Raw genomic sequence first — 26621 nt, forward strand, 5'->3', positions numbered from 1 at the left:
CATACCCAATTTTATGAGTTTGTTTTTGAACAACACACCAACCCAATGGGCTCAGTTTGCCCAACACATGAAGCCACATCCACAAAATCATCGCTAGCTATCAAGGTGAGATAGCTCGATTTAACATACCTGGCTGAACATATCTAACTCTACTCTTAGAAGTACGGAAGGAAAACTGTATCTGGGATTATTGCTTAATTTATTTTGAAGAATTGATTGCTAATAGATCTTACATGGTTGGAACCGGTAAGCTAGAAGTAACTGTGCCATGGCAGAAGATACAACGCAAGACAATTTGATGGCCTAGGTAGCATATTCGGGTTGTCTACTCAGGAAGAACCATGAAAAAGTCCTATTTGTCAGAATTGAAAGAACCAAACTATATGAACAAGACTATGGAGATTCTCAGTCATCCAAGTCATAGTTGTCCCAAAGGTGCTTTTTTGAGCTGAAGAAGCTTCTTGGACGAGAAGCAAAACGTCTTCAAAGAAAAATAAGAAACTCCAGTTGCCTCTTGGGGGGAAAAAAGCATCTATATGAAGAAGTTTCAGCTGCTCTATAATAGTTTCTAAGGGGTGGGTTGAATATCAGACAGAGAAGAGCAAGCTTTAGCAGTCATGAAAAAAACTAGTGAATTAGGTTTGATGTGTTGACAGCTGACCATTATACCAGCCGCATACCTCCTGTTGTTGACTTGGACATACAATATAAACATACATTCTGGCTTTATTAGCCCTTTACCCAGTGGTGGGATTCAGCCAGTTCACACCTATTTGGGAGAACCATTTGTTAACTTTCTAAGCAATTCGGAAAACTGGTAGTTGGAAACCTTTTGTTTTTTTTTCACTTTGCAGGGCTAATCCTGTAAGGAAGGCAGGAAGGAAACATTCTGGTGTTGTTTCTAGCCTAATCTTTATTGCCCTCCTTACAGAAACTGCCTCTCCTTCATACATTGTAACAGCTAAGGTGAAGCGCCCATCGACCTGAGTGACGTTGATTTAGCCACTCCCACCCAGTCACATGACCACCGAGCCCCACCTACTCAGCTGGTCGTTAGGGCAGAGAACCGGTTGTTAAATTATTTGTATCCCACCACTGCCTGTACCCTATTTCATCTTTCTTCTTTTACCCACAGAACTCTGATCTACATGGCTGTAAAGAGAAAGCTTTTTAGACACACCCAACTCTAATCCCTTCCCACTCCCTAGCGGGAGAGTCCTGATCTCTGCAAACTTGAGTAGATCAGTGCTTCAGAGCTGCATACTGGATGCTGCCTTCAGATTCAGAATCTGTTTCTAAGTCAAAGTTGATGGGACGGGAGCGTGACGCTAGGTTCACCAAGGAAGAATAGTGCAGCTCCTCTTCTTCTTCTTCTTTCTTCATCACATTCTCATAATCCACCTTGGTGTCATTCTAAAATAGGAGAAGAAACTTGCTTAGGTAAAGGATATTAGATTCGGGTGAACGTTATACAACTTACGAACACAACTGAGTCCAAATTTTTTTTTATCATTAAGCGAGACACTTGTTAAGGGAGGTTTGTCCCATTTTATCATCTTTCCTGCCACAGTTTTTAAGTGAATCACTGCAGTTGATAAGTTAGTAATTCGGTTGTTGAGTGAATCAGTTCTTCCCATTGACTTTGCTTGGACAAAGATTGTAGAAGGTGATTGTGTGACCTTCAAATACAACAAGGGTGATAAGTATGAACTCGTTGTCATGCATTATGAATTTTGGTCACAATGATCATGGGGAAGCCACAAGGTCATAACTGTGAAAAAGAGTACTAGGTCACTTCCTTTCAGGAATGTAACGTGGAACGGTCACTAAGTGAACTGTTGTAAGTCAAGGATTACCTGTCCTTAAATGTGAACAGGTCCAGTCATCAGCACCTTCAAATGACCTGAGAATTATTCCACTCTACAATTCTGGAGAGCCATGATCTGTCAGTGTAGACCACATTTTTTAACCTGGCCTAATGGGTCAAGTGAGTGGGACACGGTGGCTCAGTGGCTAAGATGCTTAGCTTGTTGATCAGAAAGGTCAGCAGTTCGGCGGTTCGACTCCCTAGTTATTGTGTAACAGAGTGAACTCCCGTTACTTGTCCCAGCTTCTGCCAACCTAGCAGGTCGAAAGCATGTAAAAATGCAAGTAGAAAAATAGGTGCCACCTTTGGTGAGAAGGTAACAGCATTCTATGTGCCTTCAGCATTGAGTCATGCCAGCCACATGACCACAGAGACATCTTCGGACAACACTGGCTCTTCAGCTTTGAAATAGAGATGAGCACCGCCCCCTAGAGCCGGAAACGACTAGCACATACAGTATGTGCGAGGGGAACCTTTACCTTAATGCATCAAGTGAAACTCATCTTTTGAATGTCACCTAATCAAAACTGATCTGAAGTCAAAGTACTTCTATCAAAGTTTGCCTTGTGGTTTTCCAAATTCCCTTAGGTTTTTCTTAATTATTCTTAGTGAAACTTTTTTTTTTATTTTTCTTGGGGGTGGGGGGGCATTTGTCAGCTTACTTTATGGGTGGAACCTGGGATGAACACTGCCGACACTGCTGTTTTCTATTACACAGATTTTTGTTATTCTGAAGCCTACTTAGATGGCCATACCTCCTAAACTGTGAGAAAGTTATACTTAAACTGAAAAAATCCCATACTCTCATTATTACAGTTTTAAAAGCTCTATCATCTCTCTCTGTCCTCTCTTTAAAATGTGCATGGCACCTTTAAAAATAAAGAAAAAATGGCTTGCAAAAAGTGCACATGCCAACACAAAAACGTATGGAAAATGTGCATGTCAATTGCAAGCAAAGATCTTTGCTGGCTTTCCATTTTTCAAATATATCTACACGCTCATGCAGAAATGGACTGAAGAAGATTTCATGCCGGGAACTTGGAGAATCAGTCCAAACTGCCCATCCTTGTTCGTGATTCTATTTCTGCTTTACATGTTGCTAAAAAAAGCTACAGGGACTTTATGAAAATAAAAGCCGGCAAGCCCAGGAGGGAAGAGTTTCAACAGCAAAAGCCCTTGGGACCACATCATAGAGTAGAGAAACTCAACCTAGAAAAAGGGAAGGATATGTTTGTCTTTTAAAGAGAAATGCATTGCTATTTCAAGGGCGATCATTTCTCATGAATTGTACCAACCCAAAAAAAAAACATTCAAAAAGAAGAAGCTAAATCAAAAGACCATGACTTTCTCATAAATGATTTCATCATCTCAAGCCATCACGCCTCCTGACAGGCTGCCTGGTGGGGATAGAAGTTGTAGTCCAAACATATTTGGTAAGGGTCCCTGTTCTGACCGAGGCTTCCCAAGAGCATGAATCAAACTCCTTGTCCCGAAAAAACCTCCTTTTATTAATTGACTGTGAATTCTGCTCATTCACATCCAGCAAAGTCTTTCAAAGGAAGATTTACAGTCACAGACCTTCTCTGGCTTGGAGAGCTGACGGGCCGATATCTGCAAAACTTGGCAAGGAGTCTCAGAGAGTCACGAACCAATTAAGCGAACTAATTGTCTCCTGCAAACTCTACTCCCCTTTCGCTCCTTTTTTATTTCCTCTGGGAGGGGCCGTTCATCGTCCACCTGTGGCCTTACCCCAAAGTCGACCCCTGTTTTTTAGCTGTTTCCTTCGTCTGGCAACTCTGCGCATGTGCACACTGGGAACAGGCTCCAGATGTTCTTCTGCCTCACTGATGTCTGACTCTGAAGGCAACTGATAACTGTCAGATGGCCCTGGCCCCCTCTCTGCCTCCAACACCTCATCAGAGCCTTCCCCAGACTCCACGACTGGCCCATGTTCCTCCCCAACCTCCTCACTGTCCGAATCTGCTGCCAGCTCTGCTGGCCCCTGGTGGGCCACAACAGTCCCATCTGGTGGCTCCTATATACCTGACCCTGGTCTTTGAATAGAAAAATGGTAGAAAATAATATTGAGTATTATCACCAAAAATGGCATTAGGAATGGATCCTTTTGTAGGAGACTTATCTCTGTTCATCTGCATGATCTACTCAAACCTTTCTATCTCTCATATGGAATGAAAACAGGAAAGAAATAAAGAATTTTGCCTTCCCCAAATAGATACGTACCTTCCATATGTCCTGGTTGAACATTCTGAGATCTGCAATCCCAGCAATAACTGAACTATATGCCCACCCCCGTTCATAACCCACAGGGATCTGGATTAAAGGAGATGTACCTTGAGGTGGAGTGCAGGTTTCTTTACTACACTGTAGATCACGCTATTATCTGAGGAATCTAGTCCCACATTTGGCTGCATGACACTGTAATCAAGAAGACATTAACTGTGTGAGATTATTTGATGGCCTTGCTATAATTTTTCTTCTCTTCAGAATAACTTTTTAAATACACACACACACTATATATATATATATATATATATATATATATATATATATATATATATATATATATATATATATATATATATATATATATATATATATATATATATATATATATACACACACACATACACACATACATACGCTGATAAATAAATAAAGGGAGACTAGTATAGTTCTATTTCAAGCTATTTAGCTCTCATCCTAGCCGTACCCTTAATGGGATTTGAACCTGGGCTGTATTACATATTAGGCAGGAGTCTTAGCCACTAAGCCACAGGAAAAATATGGAAAAGAAAAGAAAAGATCCTATGATGTCATAATAAGAGATAAATTTGTGTTGCTAGTTGACTTCTACTTTGTATGTTTTTGCATAGCACCACCTACATTTCCTTTATTAACTTAGGATCCACAAGAACTTTGCTGTCCTTCTTCAAAGGACTGGAACTAAAGTGACTTTGGAGCAAATTCACTGAAAAATAAGGCTACGGCTTCAAAGATGGACCACCTGTATGGAATTTCAGCAGCTAAGGAGGCAATAATTTGCTGTTTTGTATATCAAGTCAGCTTCATGGAGGTCTAATGGAGCACTGTGTGAATCACAACTGATCATCTTCAAACTGATATAACGTAGCCTCCTGTGGATGTAAGTCACTCCATCTCTACAAGGTAACCTCAATTGACCACTTTGGCTCAGAAGTGACTTCCACTAAGCAAAGGGAAATACACAATACTCATTCCACTGGTTAGAAGAACAGTATTGGGCATTTGATAAAGACTTTGGACATAAGTTGCACTTCACTGCACCCAAACACCCCCTTCTAAGATCCACAGATCCCTAATCTAAAGGATTTTATCTTGACCTCTCCACTGAACCAGAATTAACACCAAGGGTTGTCCAGGCCCAGTGGCATCAGTTGGGGAGGGGTGGTGCATTGTCAATCCATGTGAGCTCCTGATCTTATGGCTGTTCTTTTTTTCTCCTTCCTGCTCTTCACATTCTCTCTCCAAGTGAGCAAGCAAAAGCTCAACTTGTCCATCTTCTCTGTCACCCAGAAGATCCTGGAGATCCAAAGGGAGTGGCAAATAGACCATGGGAACCATGGTGAAAAGGAAGCAGTAGGCAAAGTAAGGGAAGAGGCAGAACCTATCAAGAATCTTCTAAAAGCTGAAGCCAGCAGTGTATCCCTTGCGATTTCTTGGATCCTTTATCACTTCATCATCGTACCTGGAATAAATAGTACGGTCCTGTAACCCACTGTGGGCGAACTGGAGTCTTGCATATGAAATGGTGCCGTCTTGCTCCTCGTTCTGGCAGTCTAGGGGGCTCTCTGTTCTACCTCCATTTGGTCTGGAGTTGTTATTAGGTGGTAGTTCTCGCTTGGCCTAAGGGGAGGAAACAAAACCTCAATTTTCTAGCCAGGGAAGGCTACTAAACCTCCAACTTTCATAGCTGCAGCAAAGAGGAAGAATTTGATCAGTGCAGCTTGTTGGAAAATGAAAATGTGGATGTTGGCCAAATTGTATCCATTCACGACCTATTTGTTGCACGGATGTTCCCCTTTGATTCTTTTGAAAGCTCAAGATGATATATTAATATCTCTTCTCATGTTTCAATTCTACAAGAACTCTATGAGATAAGTTAGACGAGAAAGAGTAATTTCCTTCCCCAATTTCTTTCATTACATCCATAGTACAGTTCCAATCTAGGAGTCACTATGCTCTCTCTCTCTCTCTCTCTCTCTCTCTCTCTCTCTCTCTCTCTCTCTCCCTCCCTCCCTCCCTCCCTCCCTCCCTCCCTCCCTCCCTCCCTCCCTCCTCCTCTTTTTCCTTCCCCTTCCCTTCTCTTTTCCTCCCTCTTTCTTTCCTACCCAATTATTGCAGGTTGCAATGATGCCAACTCCCACTACATCTTGTTCTCAGACATTAGAGAAGAGGCATTCTAGGCTAATAACACAATCACTGGATTTGAAAGAAGGATGAGCATTTAGGGTATTAGAACTGGGAGGAAGCTAAAAGGCCTATGAGTCTTCCTTAATGCCCTCTCCACCTCTACCACACCATAGAAAACAATGGAAAGTGATTCTTAACCTTCCTCACAAAAAATGAGCCCTTCCTCTGTGTCCTGCCAACGTCTGAACGTCTTGTTTTCTTCCTGCAAGAGGAGAAAGGGAATTAAGTCACCTCCAAGTCATGGTTTTGGAACCAGTTCATAGGGTGGATGCTGTGATGCCGCTGGGAACATGCTCCTGTTCCTGTGAGATGGACCTGGTCCTACCAGAAGTGAGGGTTGCTACTTCAAAACCACAGTGGTTCCTGCAGAACTGTCACCACCCAATGTAGACCATTGTACTCCAGTGTCATGCTGAACACCGCTAGCAAGTTGCCTTTCTAAGGATTCACATTGGTTGAATAGAACATCTGTTTGGCTGAGTCTTATTTTGGCCTTTGATTCAATTTGATTGTAATCTCTCTGGCCTAAATTAGGCTGCAATAAAGGTTTGGTTTGGTTTTGATAGTACCTCCCTTCTCAACGTATGGCTTTCTTTTGACGTGTCCCCCATCAGCCAATTATGGAGCAAAGATAATATTACTAAGCAAAAGTCTGCCTTAGAAAAAGTGACTTTCCTCACTAACCTTCGTATCTGAAGGGCACCCTAGTCTACCAGTAGGATGGTGACCATCAAGACTATTGTTGATCATTGCCGGCAGGCCGTTGACTCTCACTTACCATCTCTTCAAGCCATAAGCCAGCAACCCCAGTAAGATAATAAGGGCAAGAACGATGCCAAGGCTAATCAAGGTGCGTTTCATCACTGTAGCCCGGCTGTCTACACAATACAAATGAAAAAATAACAAAGATTAGCAGGATCTCAATTTGATTTTGGGCCCGCTTGAGTCCATGACCTTATTTGCTCATCAAACCTATGCCAATCAATGCCCCATCATATTTCTACTCATATAGCTTGCACACTCAGAGGAACCCAAAAGCGGTAAACTATAGAACAACATTCAGCGACTGCCATTTATTTGCTTTTATAACTTTGCAGAGACTCAATTCTAACTAAGGATAATAGTAACAGGAAGGCTTAAAGCTTATTTTCTCAATTCAACTAGACCAAAAATTAATGTGCAATGTTCTCTGAACTCCTCTTCATGTCTACATGTGAATGCACAAACACACAGACACAAATGTGTATAATTGGGGCAAATGCATACACTGGGGGGAAGCTGCACAGGAATAGTTGGATATATTTGGGAAAGTTGTGTGTGTGTGTGTGTGTGTGTGTGTATAGATAGATAGATAGATAGATAGATAGATAGATAGATAGATAGATAGATAGATAGATATAGATATAGATATAGATATAGATATAGATATAGATATAGATATAGATATAGATATAGATATAGATATAGATATAGATATAGATATAGATATAGATATAGATATAGATATAGATATAGATATAGATATAGATATAGATGATATAGATAGAGATAGAGATAGAGATAGAGATAGAGATAGAGATAGAGATAGAGATAGAGATAGAGATAGAGATAGATAGATAGAGAGAGAGAGAGAGAGAGAGAGAGAGAGAGAGACATACATACATACATACATACATACATACATACATGTATGTAATAGATCATACTATGGAAACTGGTTTGCTGAAAATCCATATATTAGGGAATGTTAATATAAATATGAGAGAGGGAGAGAGAGTGAAGGAGAGAAGTACAGTTTGCAAAATATACGAATTAAATTGCAACGAGGTATCTGGTTTTTCGTTCGGTTTTGTTTCTTATGTTTTCATTTTTGCTTTGTTTTTAAGGAATCATCTATAACAGCGGTGTCAAACTCAAGGTCCGTGGGCCAGATCCAGCCTGCAGGGTGCTTGGATCTGGCCTGGGAGACCGTCCTGGAAACAGCAAAGGACTGTACAGCGAAAACAGAGCTCGAGAGCCCGTTTTCACTGGCAGAGTGCTCAGGCCACCATAGGTGCCCCAACACAAAAGTGATGTTGAGTTACCCACACCTACCATGGCCACACCCACCCCACTCTTTCAAGGTCAAACACCACCCATATGTAGCCCTCAATGAAATTGAGTTTGACACCCCTAATCTATAGCTTTCTTATGAGTTTTGAGCCATGGTGGCACAGCAGTTAGCATGCAGTAGTGCCCGGTAATTCTGCTGACTACCAGCTGCCAGCAGTTTGGTAGTTCGAGTCTCACCTACTCAAGGTTGACTCAGGCTTCCATCCTTCCGAGGTTGGTAAAATGAGGAGCCAATTGTTGGGGCAATAAAACTGACTCTGTAAATCACTTAGAGAGGGCTCTAAAGCAGTATATAAGTCTAAGTGCTAATGCTATTTCTCTTTCCAATCCAAGTATGACAATATAAATTCCACTTTGAAAACGGACTAAATTTCATAGAGAATTCTTCAGTCATGAATTGCTCGTTGAAAAAAAAATTGTACGTTAGGATCAGCCAGACTGATTTCTATTCTCATGAATCTCCAAAATATTTGCAGAAGGTGAAGTTGCCTGGTTCTCGTTTGACTAGTTGTCTCCATTGCCAAGAATTTCTTAATCAAGAATTATCCGCTAAGAACTGTAACAATATTTTTCAAGGGAAATACTCACAGGATACACTAATGGTGAGGAGCTGTGATTCCTTATTAGAGACAAAATTGAATGCTTCGCAAAGATATTCTCCTGACTGCTCAACCTTAATTTTCCTGAGTACTAAGTTTTGGGAATTCTCCATTAAGATTTCTTCTCCTTTCCAATACCACTTGTAAGTAGCCACTAATGGGTAAGCATCATTATCACATTTCAAATAAACATCCATTCCTTCAGTAACAGCTTTCTTGTCTAGAGATAGATGTACGTTACGAGGTCCGTCTGTCAGAAAAAGAAAGAGTCACTGAATTTAATCCAGCATTCGTATATTTGATTCTTTGAGTAATGTTTTTATTTTATTTTAATATAATCATTCCATCTTCATTTGAAGAGTATGTTGTCTGGATACAAATATCTTTGTTAAACAATCAATCACAGCATCCTTCGTTAAATTAATATTGATTTTGCAATATTTAGCATAATAATATTCCGCACATTAATTCTATAATATTAACATAATAATATTCAACATACTAGTCATAATATTTATTTAACTCTTTTAACATATCTTCTTTATTTTGTTTCCCCATTTCTAACTTCCGTTTTTAATTATTTAACCCATTGGTAAAATAGACCCCATACCATATAGTATTCAATTTGTTCTTTCTCCTTAATTGCCATCGTTAATCTATTCATTTCCGCACATTCTAATATTTTCCTAATCACATTCTCAGCATGTGCTGCAAGGCAAAGGAATTTAGAAGGGCTCAAGAAGAGACACAGATGGAGAAATAGGCTTCTATATTCATTATTTCTCAACCTTGGTAACTTCTTGATATTTCCACTTCTAGAATTATTAGCGGTGATCATGTTGGTTGTAAAATTCTGGGAGTTGAAGTCCACCCATCTCGAAGTTATCAAGATTGCAAAAAATGGTTTTGTCAAGTCCATGGCCTTTGCCCCTATTTAGGCAATCGCCTAAAAGCATCTGAGGACCTTAGAGAGGAAGATAGTCACCTTTCACTGTTGTTTAGAACCACAATCTATGACTGACAAGGGAGTAATCAAACAACAGATTCTCCAGTCCTTCCTTGAATATGTCTTGCCCATTTTTAAAATCACTTATCGGGTCAAGATCGCATCTGACAACAGTAAATTCCACTAGATTCCACTCAAATCATACCCAATATGGCAGACTATCCCAGGTTCTGTGAAGTACAGCTTCCATTTTTTTGAAAGGAGAAAGAAGAATTCTATGACCACTATGGTAGGCTTTCCATTTTGTTGTTGTTGTTGACTCCCGCCAAATGTCTGAACAAGTCCTGCAGTTTTCTTAACAACATTTCAAAAGTAGCTTCCCTTTGACTCTTTCCTGGCTCTGAAAAATTGGGATTGCCCCAAGGTCACCCAGATGGCTTTGTGGCTAAAGCAATAACCAAGAATCAAGCTTGAGTCCACTATGACTTCCCCTAGGGGAGAAAGCCCATTGAGCACAGCAAGAATATCATGACTATACACTGAATCTGTACTCACAATTCACATCCAGCCTAATAGTTGGAGACACTGCATTTGTTATGATGTTTTTTGAAATACAACGGTAGCTGCCAGAATCCATTGACTGGGCATTCTGGATGAACAGAACATTTTCTGTAGAGTTCAGAGGCAGAAGTTGTCCATCTTTATACCAGGTGTAGCTGAGTGTCTTGGGGTTGGCCTTTCGCACACTACAAATCAGGTGAACAGGATTACCTTCAAGGACTAATCCCGAAGGTTCTCGGTTGAGCTTGACATCTTTGGGGCCATCTGTAGGATGAAAGGAGAAATACAAGCACATAGAGTGACGCCCTGTTCCTCTTGAACATCTGCCCAGAGTGACCAGCATCGGAGGCACACATTAGCTACACTCAACAACTCAACTAATAGCATCCACTTTCCTTTTAGAACCCAAAGCTATATACTCTTACATTAAATCATTCTCAACTTTTGATGTACCCCCGGACCACTCGAAAGCATTTTTTACTCAGTTTGTTTGCTTGTACAAACCGTAGACGCAGGGGTGGGCTTCAAAAATTTCAGCAACAGGTTCTCTGCCCAGTTGCTGGGTAGGTGTGGCCATGGTGGGCGTGGCCTAATCAGCCTCCTGCACCACAGCAAGAGGGGTGTTTTTCCCTCCCAGGGCTTCGGAGGCTCTCTGGAGGCTGGAAATGGGCCCATTCCAGCTCCAGAGGCTTTCCTCAAGCTTCCGGGAGGGTGAAAACGGCCTCCCCCAGGCTCCCGGAGCCTGGAAAGGGGCCCATTTCCGGCCTTTCAGAGTCTCCGGGAGGCCCATTTTTCACACTTCCTGAGCATCCGTGCAGGCCCTGTACTTAACTGGCATCCAAATGGGCTGCGTGGAGACTCCTGGGAGGGGAGGGGAGGGGTGGTCGGGGCCACCCAGGAGTGGGATTTGGGGATTTGCCAAACCATGCAGAATTTTCGCCAGAGGATTCCCTGACCCCGGGTGAAACCAGAGCAGCCTACGCCTGCATAGGCAGCAATGCCCCACAATGATTTGATTATGCTCAGAGCTTTGTCAATATGAGGTTGTGGCTGAAATATCGAACTAGGAGTAGGAGATGCAGCTTCAAGTACACCTTCAGCTACAGATGCTAATTGAGTGACTTTGGCCAATCACTCTCCCAGGGCTTTTACTGTGGGGAACAATAGAGATGAGAGTACACCTGGGGCTCCTTAAAGTAAGGCAGGTTTATAATTCTATCAAAGAATAGAACAGAATCAAATCAAATAGAATCAAATAGAATAGAATGGAACGGAATGGAATAGAATGGAACAGAATGGAACAGAACGGAATAGAAGAATAGGATAGGATAGGATAGGATAGGATAGGATAGGATAGGATAGGACAGGACAGGACAGAACAGAACAGAACAGAACAGAATAGAATGGAATACTTTATTGACCAAGCATGATTGGACACACAAGAAAATTGTCTCCGGTGCATAAGCTCTCAGTGTACATACAAGCAATAAGTGATGAATCATGATCATTGTCATTATAAAAATACGTTCATCATAAATCATGAGATACAATACTTAGTGGTAGCCATAGGATACTACATAAGCAATCAACATAAATCATACTAGGACACTAAATAAAGCAACATAATCATAAGATACAAGCAACAAAGTTATAGTCATAAGAAGATAAGGAGATAAGTAATAGGAAAGATGAGAAGAAGAATGAATCAATAAAATAAAGCTAGGGTGTCTCTAGCAGGGTTTTCTGTTATATTTCCATTAGGGCACCTTCCAAAGTTACAGCTGAAATTCTCATTCTAACACACCAAAAAGAAGAAAAGTTTTGAGGATATGAATATATTCATTTTAACATTGAAATTGAAATTCAGTCAAAAGTTCATTAATTAATCTATCCACACCCCCTTTTTTTAGAGTTGGTGTGCTACCCAACAATGTGGTATAGCTCTGAACCCAAACAAAATGGTATGCCTTCTATCTAAAATTGAAAGATTTATAGCTTGAGTTTCCTGGAATAATCTGTTTCATGTTCAATTTCTTTATACTTGCTCTAATCCAAGACTTGAATGTGCCAATGCTCTTGTGGGTCTCCCTGGGAACAATTTAGCTGCTTAAAGGCTTCCAGCTCATCATATAATCATTCTTACTTACAGAGGACATCCAAAATGATGCTTGGGGAGCGAGTGCAGCCAACATCATTACATGCTTCACATCTGTAAGACGGGGATAGTTCAGGTACTGCGGAAAATGTCCATGTCGAGTGGTGACCTGTGTATATGATGCTGCCTGACCTTAAAAAATTGTAATGAGTGTTGCTGGGGTAGCTACTGCCCACAGCACAGTTCATGTTGACTTGGTCTCCTTCCTTGATGGGCGAATGATTTAAATGAAAAAGTTCGACATCCTTGGGGTAATCTGCAAAACAAAATCGATAGGATGTTTTTGTTTTTTTAATGCAGTAAATAAGCTATAGCAGTGATGGCTGACCATTTTGTTGTCGTGTGCCGAAAATGCGTGCCTACCCACACACCTAATGCAATGCACGCGTTCCCCCATATGCCCCACCCAGCCTGCACATGTGTGTGTGACCCCCCACCCCCATGTGTGTGCAACACGGGCCATTTTGGGCCTAACAGGCCTCCCAGCAGACTCCTGGGACCAAAAATGGGGTGCGAGGGGGAGTGCTGCCCCTCCCATGCTGCCCCTTGTCTCCCACACGTGTCTCCCATATGTGCCCCCGCATGCACAGCAGAGACCCAAAAATCAGCGGGAGGTGTGCGCGCATGCACAGAGGAGCTGAGCTGGGGCGATGGCTCTTGTGCCCGCAGAGAGGGCTGCACATGCCACCTGTGGCACCCACCGCCATTACAGAACTGTAGAGTTCTCCAGCTTTTGAGAAAGGTTCCTTGCAGGGATGACTCAGAGTTCTCTGAGGCAGGAGTCTCTTTAAGACCTTAGCCAGCTTGAGGGACTCTGGGAGTTGAAGTCCACAAGTCTAAAGTTGCCAAGGTTGGCGACCCCCTGCTCTGAAGCATCTCTGCAAAGTTGTGCCCCACTTTGAATTAGCAGAGGCACTGGTACACGAGACAGGTTGGCAGTAGAAATCCAGCAACCCCTATTTAGTTCTTTGTTGAGATGGTGCAGTGTGCAACATGCTACAGCCCACAAAATATTGAAGTGCTGCGAATTGGGAGAAAATGTCAATAAATAAAAAATACATATAAACAGCAGTACCAGATGGAGATTTTGTAGGCTTCCCAGCTGATAATTAGAACTACTTCAGAACGTTATCTTTTGTTGTCCCTGTTAGGTAGGGAAGACAAATTTTATCATTTGAGGGACCTGTGAGCTTCATCTCCAGGACTTTAGTATTGAAGAAAGAGTTCCATACCTTGGATACTTTTAGGATGCAAAATTTGCCACCAATTCAACTGCAATGGAATCTAGAAATCTGTATTTTACCCTTCCATATAATGGCTTCCAGAGGACATTATATGGATCTCAGTTCTGCATTTCTAAAGTGTGCCTTATTGGAGGAGAGGAAATATAGGACTGGGGCTGTGCAGCGCTTAGTCGCCAAGTGGTTCTTTGGAGCATGAATGGAGCAGCTTTCCATGGTGGTTTAAAACAACTGTGTCTTTTTCTCAACATCCCCAGCAACACTGGGGAGCAGATCAGTGGTGAGATTCAAAGTTTTTTACTACCAGTTCTGTGGGCATGGCTTGGTGGGTGTGGCATAACTTGGTGAGCATTGCTTGGTGGGCATGACAGGGGAAGAATATTGCAAAATCCCCATTCCCTCCCAATCAGCTGGGACTCGGGAGGCAGGGAATAGATGGGGGCGGAGTCAATCAGAGGTGATATTTACCAGCTCTCCAAACTACTCAAAAATTACGCTACTGGTTTTCCAGAACTGGTCAGAACATGCTGAACACCACCTCTGGAGCAGAGCAAACAATGGAAGAGATCTCCTGCTAATCTATAAGTAATATGCAGCCATGCCAGTGGCGGGATTCAGACAGTTCGCACCACTTCGGGAGAACTGGTTGTTAACTTTCTGAGCAGTTTAGTGAACTGATTGTTGGAAGAAAACATTAGGGCAGAGAACCGGTTGTTAAATTTTTTGAATCCCACCACTGAGCCATGAGGACAATGGAAAAGATCTCCTGCTAATCTATAAATAATACACAGCCATGTGGATTAAACAGCTTTCTGGTTTTTTGTACAACTTCCAGTGCCAGGATCTGTTTCTACTTACAATGAACGTTCAGTGTGACAGAGCGATCTGAACGGCCAATCTCATTGTGGGCCACACAATGATAGGTATCAGAATTGTTGGGTTGAATTCTCTCAAATAGCAGTTCCCGTCCAGGAATAATAATATCAGGTGTGCTGCTTTTGTACCATTCATAACTGCTGATGGTAGGGTTGCCAGTGGCTGAACAGTTCAAAACCACTTTGTCGTTTTCTTGGATGGGTGATTGTGGCATTATAATGCTGACTTTTGGCGGATCTGGGGAATTGAAAACAAAATTGGTTTCAGGTTTTTTGTAAGGCAGTTGTTTGGCAATCTCTTTCTCCTGAAGGGGCAAGGGAATAAATCAACTTGATGTGGACAAGAAGATGATGACAAAGCTGAATATTGTAATTGAGCCTGCAATTTTTGTTGTATTATTTTCTTTCTCTCTCTCTCACTCTCTCTCTCACTCTCTCTCTCCTTCCCTCCCTCCCTCCCTCCCTCCCTCTCTGATATTATGATCTTTTTTGAGATGGTCATTAAACAAACACCATGGTTGTTGAGAAAAATCATTGTTTAGTATCAGTATTTTTTGCCAAAAAACCAGGAAAGTTGGTTTCTGGAAAAATAAGAATAGCACTTAGACTTATATATCACTTTACAATGCTTCACAGCCCTCTCAAAGCTGCTTGCAAAGTCAGCCTATTGCCCCCAGTAATCTGGGTCCTCATTTTACCGACCTCAAAAGGATGGAAGGCTGAATCAAGCTTGAGCCGGTGAGAATGAAACTGCTGGCTGTGGGAACTGAAGAAGTGGGTTTGGTTTATTTACAGATGGGCTTATCTACAAGTATATACGGTAATACTTTTTTTTAAAGTACCCATATATTCTGTATCTACTTACATTCAAGCCCATTGGTGGATAAGCTGACCCTCCCATTTTTAACCAAAGTCCCGTGAAAAATGGATAATGGATGGGCTGGATTGCCCACAGGTGAACCACTTGTGAAAATTAAAACATACAAAAACATTTCTAGGGTTAGTTTGCTGTATCTGTAGCTGATATATTTTTCATGGTATTTAGGTTGGCTTATTGGCAGATGAGCGTAGACTTTCCCTTTGGAAGATGAAAATATCTTCAGAAGAACAGGACAGCGAAGAGACCTTAAGAGAGAACTGGTGCTCATCAGCATCCAATTCATCAACTCACACTGGACGTTGATGTTCAGATCTTCAGAATCGATACTTCCAATCCTGTTAGCAACTTGACACCTGTAACTGCCAGAATCTGTTTCTTTTAAACTATAAAACACTCTTCTGGCACCCCATTCCCAATGTTCACCATTCTTAAACCACTGAAAAGAGAGTACAGCAGGATTACTGCTGCCAACTATACATTCCAGAGTGAGTTTCTTTCCCTCTCTGAGTGTGCCTTCGGGATAAGCATTCACTTTAACTCCTTTGGGACCATCTAAAAGCAAACAAGATTCAGAATTAAAATAAAACAAAACAAAAATGCTTGAGAAAAATGACTGACACAATTAAGATCCAATGCTCTAGAATTCAAATTACAGCGCTCAGAATTATAGTTAGCTCATAGAGACAACGTGTTTCAATCTCATAGAGATTCCCAGAGTCAAGGATGAGTCGGCATTAAAGAATGTTTAAAAACAATACTTTTACTCAGCAAAAAATGTCTAACCTTGTTCCCCTTTTAGGCTGTGGAATATTTTTAGCCTTGTGCCTAATTTGGAATATTGTCTCTCACAGAAGAATGAAATTATTATGTGAAGCATCAAAATATCGAGCCATGCAGTTTAAGCTTCTCAACAGCCATTAGTTATGTGTAAACAACATACTTAATGTAAAGGTATAGGTAAAGGTTCCCCTCGTACATATGTGCTAGTCGTTCCCGACTCTAGAGGATGGTGCTCATCTCCGTTTCAAAGCCGAAAAGTCAGCGCTTTCCGAAGATGTCTCCGTGGTCATGTGGCCGGCATGACTAAATGCCGAAGGAGCATGGAACGCTGTTACCTTCCCACCAAAGATAGTTCCTATTTTTCTACTTGCATTTTTACATGCTTTCGAACTGCTAGGTTGGCAGAAGCTGGGACAAGTAACGGGAGCTCACTCCATTACACGATGCTAGGGATTCGAACCCCCGAACTGCCGACCTTTCTGATTGACAAGCTCAGCATCGTAGCCATTGAGCCATCGTGTCCCTTACTTAATTTAGATATTATATTAAACCAGTTTTTCTGGATTCACACAAGCAAGCTAGACCTAAACATACATTTTATCATCAGAGCAAATCTCTCTCCTGCCAAAACTATAACTAACTGAGATTATAACCAAACAAACTAGCTGGTTTGTTTTCTGAATGTAGTTCCTAGATCAGGACTGTCAAACTCACAACCCACGGGCCGGATGCATCACACATTGGCCACACCCGGTTTAGTGAAGGGGAGGGGAAGTCATGATATGTCATGTGATGCCGCTGTGATGTCATGAGTTTGACACCCCTGTCCTTGATTGTTACATAATTGGTTGTGATGTGTATGTACACAGCCACTGTATGAAATAGAATATAGAATAACAGAGTTGGGAGGGACCTTGGAGGTCTTCTAGTCCAACCCTCTGCTTAGGCAGGAAACCCTATACCATTTCAGAAAAATGGTTGTCCAATCTCTTCTTTAAAACTGTGTTGGAGCATTCACAACTTCGGGAGTCAAGTTGTTCCACTCATTAATTGTTCTAACTGTCAGGAAATTATTCCTTGGTTGCTTCTCTCCTTGATTAGTTTCCACCCATTGCTTCTTGTCCTACCCTCAGGGCTTTGGAGAGTAGCTTGACTCCCTCTTCTTTGTGGCAGCCCTTGAGATATTGGAAGACTGCTATCACGTCTCCCTAGTCCTTCTTTTCATTAAACTAGACATACCCAATTCCAGCAACTATTCTTCATAGGTTTTAGTCTCCAGTCCCTTAATCCTCTTCTCTGCACTCTTTCTTGGTTCTCAACATCTTTTTTTTACATCTTGGTGACCAAAACTGAATGTAGTATTCCAAGTGTGGCCTCACCAAGGCCTTATAAAGTGGTATTAACACTTCACTATAATCGATAACCCTTTCCCTGAAATGTCTAGAAAACTGAGACATAAATTTTTGAAGGTCATGATTACGAAAGCTCTTCATTTTACACATGGAGATTCTTCTGTGTACCAAACAACTTGAATTGTCCACCCTTCATTATTCATATTAGACAAAACATTCTTTCCATATGTCACCATTGCCATGGATGTACTTAAGGTGGCTGTCCACATAAGATGCACTTAAAAATAGACAAAGCTTTGATCAACCCATTGTGTTCACCATCTTGCCAATTTGGCCATATCCTAGGTATATCCTTGACCCCTGCATCAGCTCTTATCCCATTATACACTCACATTCCACCATCAGATTTGCAAACTGTTTCCTTATTTCTTCCCTATTGTTGATTTTTAGCAAGCATGTCAATTGTTTCTCATGGTCCTCCCACGTGGCCATGAAAGGCTGTTCAGCCATTACATTCTGGGTTCCAGTGGTCATTTTTGGGGGGAACTCGTGATGATCTTCTAGTCCTTTGATAGACAATTTTATGGGCTCAGCAAAACAATGATAAGGTATTGAACATTTCACTGTATACTTTATGCCTTCTTTCATTCCTGAGGACCACGTTTGTATCAGATCTGAAGGGGATTCTGCAATCAAATAATTGAAGGAAGAAAATATTTTACACAGATGTTGAATAAAGTTGCATTGCTTTTTAATGAAAGTAATTTCATTGAATGGAAATTTATTCATTTAGGAATCTATCACGTTCAAACCAGTGTTTTATCATATACTCAGACTGAACTCTTGAGTGAAGAAAGAAAAGCCAAAAAAAAACCCTTTAACATTTAATGCATATTTAATTTACCCCGTCTCCCACTACCATATTAAAAATTATATTTCAGAAGCAAAGGGATTTTGGATTCTGCATCCAAAATATTTTGGGGAAGGATACAGTGGCAGTAAGGCTCAGGTTGAGCACTCTTGATTGGAAAGATGGAAGGACGAGAAACCAAATATATTTTAACTATACTTCAGTCGAGCAGTCACAAGTAAAGAGCAAGATACATTTTTGGACAATCTTTCATCCTCATTTGAGAAAATATGACCAAGCTATTGAATACATCCTTCTGCTGAATTAGGAAAACAGAGTATTTTAAGTACCATAGATGGAAAGCACTATTTTCTTGAAAGTTATGTCCTAATTAATAGCCTGGAATCATTTGTAGGCTGGAAGTTCCAAGTTCAAAGCTTGTTGGTGATGTTTTGAAAAGGAACTTTTGGATTAATAGAGATAAGAAGAGAGATAGAAGAGAGACAGAGACAGAGGAAGAGGAAGATCTCAGAAAAACTTACCATGAACTTTAATATTAACTTTAGAAAGCCATTTCTTTTGCTCAGGCAGGTTTCCAGATTTCCAATAAAGTCTGATCCCATAAATGCCTGTATCACTTTGGCGGAGCTGGGAAATTTTCAAACTGCAGTTTTTGCGTCCTAAATCACCCACAAATGTCACTCGATTACTAAGCTCAGAACTGACTTCAGTTGCTGTCTGGTTGTTATTATATAAGAGCTTTCCACTGAACTCATTTAGGGCCGTATCAAATGAAGGGTTAAAATACCAAGCAATGGACACCTGGCTGATAGATCGACTATCATACTCCTCTTTGATCTTGCATGAAATGATCACACAAGATCCCTCCCAAGCACTTAGGTTTTGGGGTGTCACAGATAATGGAGCACCTAGAGAACCTGAAAAGAGAATCAAATAATGATATTTGGTTAAGTTCCATCTCCTTACCTCTCAAAACAAAATGCACTGAGAGAGCAACAAGTCTGTAGTGTTTTCTTACTTCCATGGTGAAAACCCTCCATCCCATCTCAGATTTTACTCATAGTTTGGAAGAGGATAAAAAGTGACACTATCACAAAGAAATGCAATGATCGAGCCATACCTTGCTTCTTCCAAGGAGGTCTTTCCATTTCCATCCTTGTCACTGCTCCTTCATCACAAAGTTGAAAAGAGTTTCCAAGAAGCTATTGATAGGCTCAGAGGGAGTGGCATGATAAAGAAAAAAATGCAACAGTCCCAAAGCACGCCAACTTAGAACAATAAAGAATGGAACAGAACAGAACAGAGGATAGGATAGGACAGGACAGGATAGGATGGGATGGGATGGGATGGAATCGAATGGAATGGAATATTGGATAGGATAGGATAGGATAGGATAAGATAGAATGGAATGGAATAGAATATTGGATAGGATAGGATAGGATAGGATAGGATAGGATAGGATAGGATAGGGCAGGGCAGGGCAGGGCAGGGCAGGGCAGGGCAGGGCAGGGTAGGGTAGGGTAGGGTAGGGTAGGGTAGGATACGATAGGATAGAATCCAAGTGTGATTAGGCACAAAAGGAGTTTGTCTCCAGTGCATAAGCGCTCAGTGTACACACAAACAACAGAGTGATACATCATAAGTCATAAGATACAATCATAAATCATAAAATACAACAACAATTGACGAATCATAATATACCAATAGGAGAAGATAGTAGGAAAGATGGGAGGCATGAAAGATGAGAAGATGACAAGGATAATCGCAATACAACCTACCCTACTGGATAGGTAAATACCTTTGAGCAGAAGACAGTGCTGCGTGAAAGAAATATCAGAATCTCTCCCCTCTCATTCCCTGCATAAAACTAAAACTGTTCTGGCTTTCCTTGATTCCCTCTTGATGGAAACCTATCTTCCATTATACAACAGGAGATCCGTCTACGTTTTAAAAACCGAATGTCTTCTTACCACCAGCTTCCAGTATCAGCAGTCTACAGCAACTATCACATTCTTCCTACAGGTACAGTAGGTTTCTGTGTAGATCTTACTTAACTACTGCTGTGTACCATAACTATTCAAGGTTAGTACTTTGCAACCAATCCTCACATGTATAACCATTGCAGTATCCCTCGTGTGGTCACCTTTGGCACACTGTATTTTTCAACAAGGCCACATTTAAAACTGTTATTTAGTGACCAGGTTGCCAGTCTCAATTGTGATCACCAAGTGAAACTACCTATACGTAAGCTTTAAAGCAAGGATGCACCAAACTCTAGCATTTGACTACACAAAATCTGTCAGCAATTAGCTTTTGAATCGGCTTTATGTTATTGGTCAGGTCCGTCTATTTGATTCTCTATGATCTGTTTAGTTTCACATTGAAATTTTGATTTTTATAATTGTATAAATATGACTTCTTATTAGCTAAATAGTCATAGGCATATTGTATTAACAGCTCCCAAAAGAATTGGGAGACATTGGATAGCCATTTGTCTGAAACAGTATAGGGTTTCCTGCCTAGGCAGGGGGTTGGACTAGAGGACCTCCAAGGTCCTTTCCAACTTGCTATTGTATTGTGTTAATTTGTCAAATAACAAATGATTATTTGGGTTTATTTTAGTTTTTATTTGATTCTTTTTTTGAATTTCACTGCTTCATTTCTTTTTCGCATATAGTTTGCTTTGAACAGTGTGAAACATATAAGTATTATATTTAGGTTTTCCCATTTATAATGTTTAAATCAAACTCAGTAATCATTATGATACCTTAAAAAAGGAACTGTAAGCATGAATAAACTCTCGGACTTGCTTCAATTAAGATTACAAAATATTTTTTGTTTGATTTGGGACTCTTCCCATTTATTTTACTTTTTACTATTTTTAGCAGGTTTACTTGTCTCCCCCCAGCACGGCTCTTCAAAATGTTTAAAAAATCTGGCCCCAAATTGTTGGAAGTGTAAAAAAACACCAGGCACTTTTTATCATATGGGGTGGACGTGCAATGAGGCAAAAAAATATTGGAAAATGATTCAATCATGCTTAGAACAAATGGTGGGAGGCCAAATCTTATTTAAACCAGAAATTTTTCTCCTAGGTATAATACCGGAGGGGTTTAAGAAACATGCACTTTATCTAATTATACATGTAATAATTGTGGCACGCATAACTTATGCACAATATTGGAAAAAAGAAAATATATCATCAGAGCTAGAAATAACCAGAAAAGTGTTGACCTGTGCGGAAGCAGATAGGCTCACTCTTGAACTTAAAAATAAAGGGGAATCAGAATATTTTGAAGTCTGGAACAGATTTTATGGATGGTATAAGACAAGGTGACAAGACTGAAACACACTGTATATATTGTGATTGGACAGAAGGATAGACAATGTATTAAGTAGGCTAATTGTTAATGGTTGAGGCTAGATGTATATAATGTGAATGTATGGTCACTTCGACTTTGCGGTACTGCATTGTTTTAAATGTAAAAATAATAAAAATATATTCAAAAAAAAAAGTAAACCCATTAAAAGGAAGAACCAACCTTGTCATGACATTAGTCATGTGATGTAACAAAAAGACATTTTGTGGTTGTTTGACACTTATGCAATCTTGAAACCAATGTGGGAGATTTTCAAGGGAAGCTACTGTTTGCAAAAGCATGTGATATATCAATAACATTCTCAAAGAGATTTATACAATACAATAGCAGAGTTGGAAGGGACCTTGGAGGTCTTCTAGTCCAACCCCCTTCCTAGGCAGGAAACCCTACACCACTTCAGAGAAATGGCTATCCAACATCTTCTTAAAGACTTCCAGTGTTGGGGCATTCACAACTTCTGGAGGCAAGCTGTTCCACTGATTAATTGTTGTAACTGTCAGGAAGTTTCTCCTCAGTTCTAAGTTGCTTCTCTCCTTGATTAGTGTCCACCCATTGCTGCTTGTCCTACCCTCAGGTGCCTTGGAGAATAGTTTGACTCCCTCCTCTTTGTGGCAACCTCTGAGATATTGGAACACTGATATCATGTCTTCCCGGTCCTTCTTTCTATTAAACTAGACATACCCAGTTCCTGCAACCGTTCTTCATATGTTTTAGTCTCCAGTCCCCTAATCATCTTTGTTGCTCTTCTCTGCATTCTACACTCTGTTAGAAAGATTTTTAAAATTATTAAATTTCTCACCATGGTCCAGAACAGTGGTTCCCAACCTTATTTTGGCCATGCCCCACTTAAGCATCTCTAAAACCCTGATGCCCTCCCTCCCGTGACATATAATACTTACTATTCAAAAAGTGAATTCCTATTCACTCAGGAAGCCTAAAAGGCCATTAACTTGGTTTAAACAAGGTTCAAAATGCCCCCATTAAAAATCAAATTGCCTCTCCCTGTGGGGAGTGGGCCCCACACTGGGAACCACTGGTGACTGGTCCAGACGTTACCTGAACTTAATGACTATTTATTTAAATAGCAAAAGAAAAACAAAATCTCAACAATCTAAAATTCTATATAAATTATGAAAATATCACAGAGTAGCCCTATGAAACAAATGGAGCTTATTTTTTCCTACCCATATAGTATCTGAATGCAGTGGATTAACTCCGGAAAGTTAACACCAACTTTCCTAATTATAAAAGAAGCTGAATTTAAAAGAAAAACGACTGGGGTGACATGATAGCAGTAATCCAATATTTCAGGGGCTGCCACCAAGAAGAGGGAGTCAAGCTAATCTCCAAGGCACCTGAAGGCGGGACAAGAAGCAATGATGGAAACTAATCAGGGAGAAACGCAGCCTAGAAATTTCCTGACAGTTAGAACAATTAATCAGTGGAACAACTTGCCTCCAGAAGTTGTGAATGCTCCAACACTGGAAGTTTTTAAGAAAATGTTGGATAACCATTTGTCTGAAACAGTATAGGGTTTCCTGCCTAGGCAGGGGGTTGGACTACTAGAAGATTTCCAAGTTTCAAATCTATTATTCTGTTCTGTTCTTTAAAATAATAACCCATAGAAACAAAATCTTTTGCAAAGAATATCTTACAGTAAATTCATAAAGCACAACTGGAAAATGCAACCTTTAGACATACTGATCGTTATATCACACGGTAAGAAGTGATCGCTTTATTAAGGAGAAACTTCCTAACATTGAGGACAATTAACCAGTGAAACAGCTTGCCTTCAGAAGTTGTAGGTGCTTCATCACTGGAGGCTTTTAAGAAGAGATTGGATAGCCATTTGCCTGGAAGAGTATAGAGTCTCCTGCTTGAGCAGGGGGGTGGACTAAAAGACCTCCAAGGTCCCTTCCAGCTCTATTCTGATTGATTGATTGATTGATTTCTACCCATCCATTCAGCAATTCAGCATTCCAAGGAGTTTCCGTTCTGAACCTTGAATGATCCCTGTTATTACATCCCTAAAGCCCTAAAGGCAGAGCAATCTACTTCTTTTGCAACCTTCACAAAACAACTCTCTGTTGTTACAATCTAATGTCATTCACATTCCCTTTTCTCCCTTGACAAAACATACTGACACCACCAACATCGCACACACACACACACACAGACACAGACACACACACACTTGTTCTTCAAATATTTACAACCGTTACCTGGAAGGAAGAGCAGCCATAAGAAACACCTCATTGTAAGTTTAAGCCTAGGGAAAGAAAGCAGAGTTCAGATTGCAGCTACCATTAACGGATACGATAGATCATTAATAAAGTTGGCAACATCGGATTATTTAACAAAATGGGTATTTATGGAAATATGCCAATTTAAGAATGGTTTTTTCACTCTGTGATTCTGCTACAGTTTAATTTCCAGTTTCTTAGCTGTTTCTTTTCGGGAGCTATTTCCAAGCAATCCCCTTGATCAAAAGTCTAGGCGATATTTGTGTCTCCCAGGCTGATCTTTTTTTTTTCATGCCACTAAAACGACGCTAGAAAATAAAACAGGCTGCCTAATATTATACACAGCAAGAATTGTGTATGCGCAGCAGTGGAAGAGTAAAAACACCCCTTCAGAGGAGGAGGCGACAAGGAAGATACTAGTCGGTGCGGAAATGGACAGACTAATGCTAAAAATAAAAGATAAAGGAGATACAGAATACTACGCTACAAGGAACAGATTCTATCAATGGTTAGAAAAACGAGATAGAAGTTGGAATGCGAAAGAATCAGGTTAGGTAGACATGCAAAGTGATACTATGTATGCATTGGAATGTAGGTATTAGAATGATAGATAAGTTGACATTCTAGATAATGATGGTCAAAAATAAATGTACAACACCAGCACTGTTTAAAATAGTATATTATGCTATTTGTTTTTGTCTTGGTCTCATGGATGTAAATAAGTGTGTGTGTGTGCGTGTGTGTGTGTGTGTGTTAAAAAAAATAAAACAAGCATGCCCATCCACAGATCATTACTTGCCTTGTAGATCATACTGGGGTTTTGCAAGATTGAGGTTCTGGAAGGTGACTTGCTCCTGAAGTATCCTTTCCTCGTTGTCTCAGTATGAGACAAGGGACCACAGCAATCCCTTCTATGTGATGGTCAAAAAGCTTGTATCTTCAAGCTCCAATTAACATCTGTCACTGTTACTTCCTTCTTGCCACTCTCGAGTTACACAAGATCTGCATACATCCGCTAAGGTCAAGCATGGTTTCATCTTGGTAGCTCCAGCAGTTTAAGGGTGTTTACTCGCCCTGTTTAGTGGTTGGCAGAAATTTAAGAGGTGGGCCGAGCACCACGGAACAGGATTCTTCATTGAGTGAACCTAAAAAGAGAGATTGGGCCAGCAATAGCAATAGCATTTAGACTTATAGACCGCTTTACAGTGCTTTACAGTCATCCCTCTAAGAGGTGTACAGAGTCAGCCTATTGCCCCCAACAATCTGGGTTCTCATTTTACCCACCTTGGAAGGATGGAAGGCTGAGTCAACCATGAGCCTAGTGAGATTTGAACTGCCCAAATTGCAGGCAGCCAGCAGTCAGCAGTCAGAAGTTAGCCTACATTACTGCACTCTAACCACTGTGCCACCAGAGCTCTTCCTGGCTGCCCCCATCAGCTGCCACATGAAATGATGAGTCCTCCTTTGCTTGTTGTTGTTGTTGTTGTTGTTGTTGTTGTTGTTAGTTACAAAGTTGTGTCTGACCCATCGTGACCCCATGGGCAATGTTCCTCCAGGCTGTCCTGTCCTCTACCATCCTCTGGAGTCCATTTAAGCTCACGCCAACTGCTTTGGTGACTCCATCCAGCCACCTCATTCTCTGTCGTCCCCTTCTTCTTTTGCTCTCAATTCGTTCCCAGCATTAGGCTCTTCTCCAGTGAGTCCTTCCTTCTCATTAAGTGGCCAAAGTATTTGAGTTTCCTCTTCAGGATCTGGCCTTCTCAAGAGCAGCCTTCTTTGCTAGAGTCTCCTTTGCTAGAGGCCTCCAAAGAGAAGCTGAAGGACCACCTCTCTGAGAGCCTTGACCATTGACAGAGTGCTAGTTTCAGTGACTCTCAAATAACCTTCAATTTTAGGATTCTATTACATTTGCAAAAAATCCAATTGCTTCAACACAAAAATAAACCATCTACAAATGTTGTTCAGAAACAGTTCTTCTTTCCATGCAGATCTGCAAACCAACTGTCATATTTAGCAGGTTCAGTTGATAAAAGAGAAGCTTCTGGGGGGTACAAATAGCTTTCTTTCATTTAATTTCACCCACTTCCCATATCTATTTTAGACAGAAAATACCAGAAAGACTGAAGTTGCAAAATGGTGCAATTCGAAAATGCTGAACTGATGCTGGATCGTTTGAAATTAACGGCATGATTAATACCTCTTCAGAAAATTTTACAGCACTTTAAGAATGAAAGTTCTCTGGACTGGATTGGATTTTCAAATAGCTTAATCTATCTGTGACAAAGCAGG

At 40.7% G+C, this 26621-nt stretch overlaps 1 protein-coding gene across 2 annotated transcripts; it reads right to left on the minus strand.

Moving 5' to 3' along the window:
* LOC309396987 (B-cell receptor CD22-like) lies at positions 1–24900 on the minus strand. 2 transcript variants are annotated; one of them, XM_081962639.1, is made up of 14 exons: positions 24312–24900; positions 19830–19877; positions 19231–19626; positions 18231–18524; positions 15998–16258; positions 14810–15064; positions 12703–12966; positions 10550–10819; positions 9038–9298; positions 7116–7215; positions 6476–6539; positions 5613–5770; positions 4219–4303; positions 1–1413 (listed from the first exon to the last, which is right to left on the minus strand). In XM_081962639.1, exons 1-14 carry the CDS (start codon positions 24343–24345, stop codon positions 1243–1245), a joined length of 2661 nt encoding a protein of 886 aa, XP_081818765.1. In that variant the 5' UTR covers positions 24346–24900; the 3' UTR covers positions 1–1242. The 2 variants fall into 2 exon arrangements, with proteins under 2 accessions (XP_081818765.1, XP_081818766.1); XM_081962640.1 differs by lacking the exon at positions 19830–19877 and having other exon boundaries at positions 24312–24899.
* Positions 24901–26621: the final 1721 nt, after the last annotated feature.

The sequence above is a fragment of the Natrix helvetica genome (assembly GCF_964273705.1).
Source record: "Natrix helvetica genome assembly, chromosome: 9".
NCBI lineage: Eukaryota > Metazoa > Chordata > Lepidosauria > Squamata > Natricidae > Natrix > Natrix helvetica.

Bases quoted from the DNA above. Each gene is read 5' to 3' on its own strand.
- LOC309396987 (XM_081962639.1), bottom strand. From the start codon at position 24,345: ATGAGGTGTTTCTTATGGCTGCTCTTCCTTCCAG. The intron at 9,299-10,549 runs GTGAGTACAGAT...TTTTTCTGACAG, and splicing joins TATTAGGCTGGATGTGAATT to ACGGACCTCGTAACGTACAT. The intron at 1,414-4,218 runs GTACATCTCCTT...CTCCTATTTTAG, and splicing joins AACCTGCACTCCACCTCAAG to AATGACACCAAGGTGGATTA.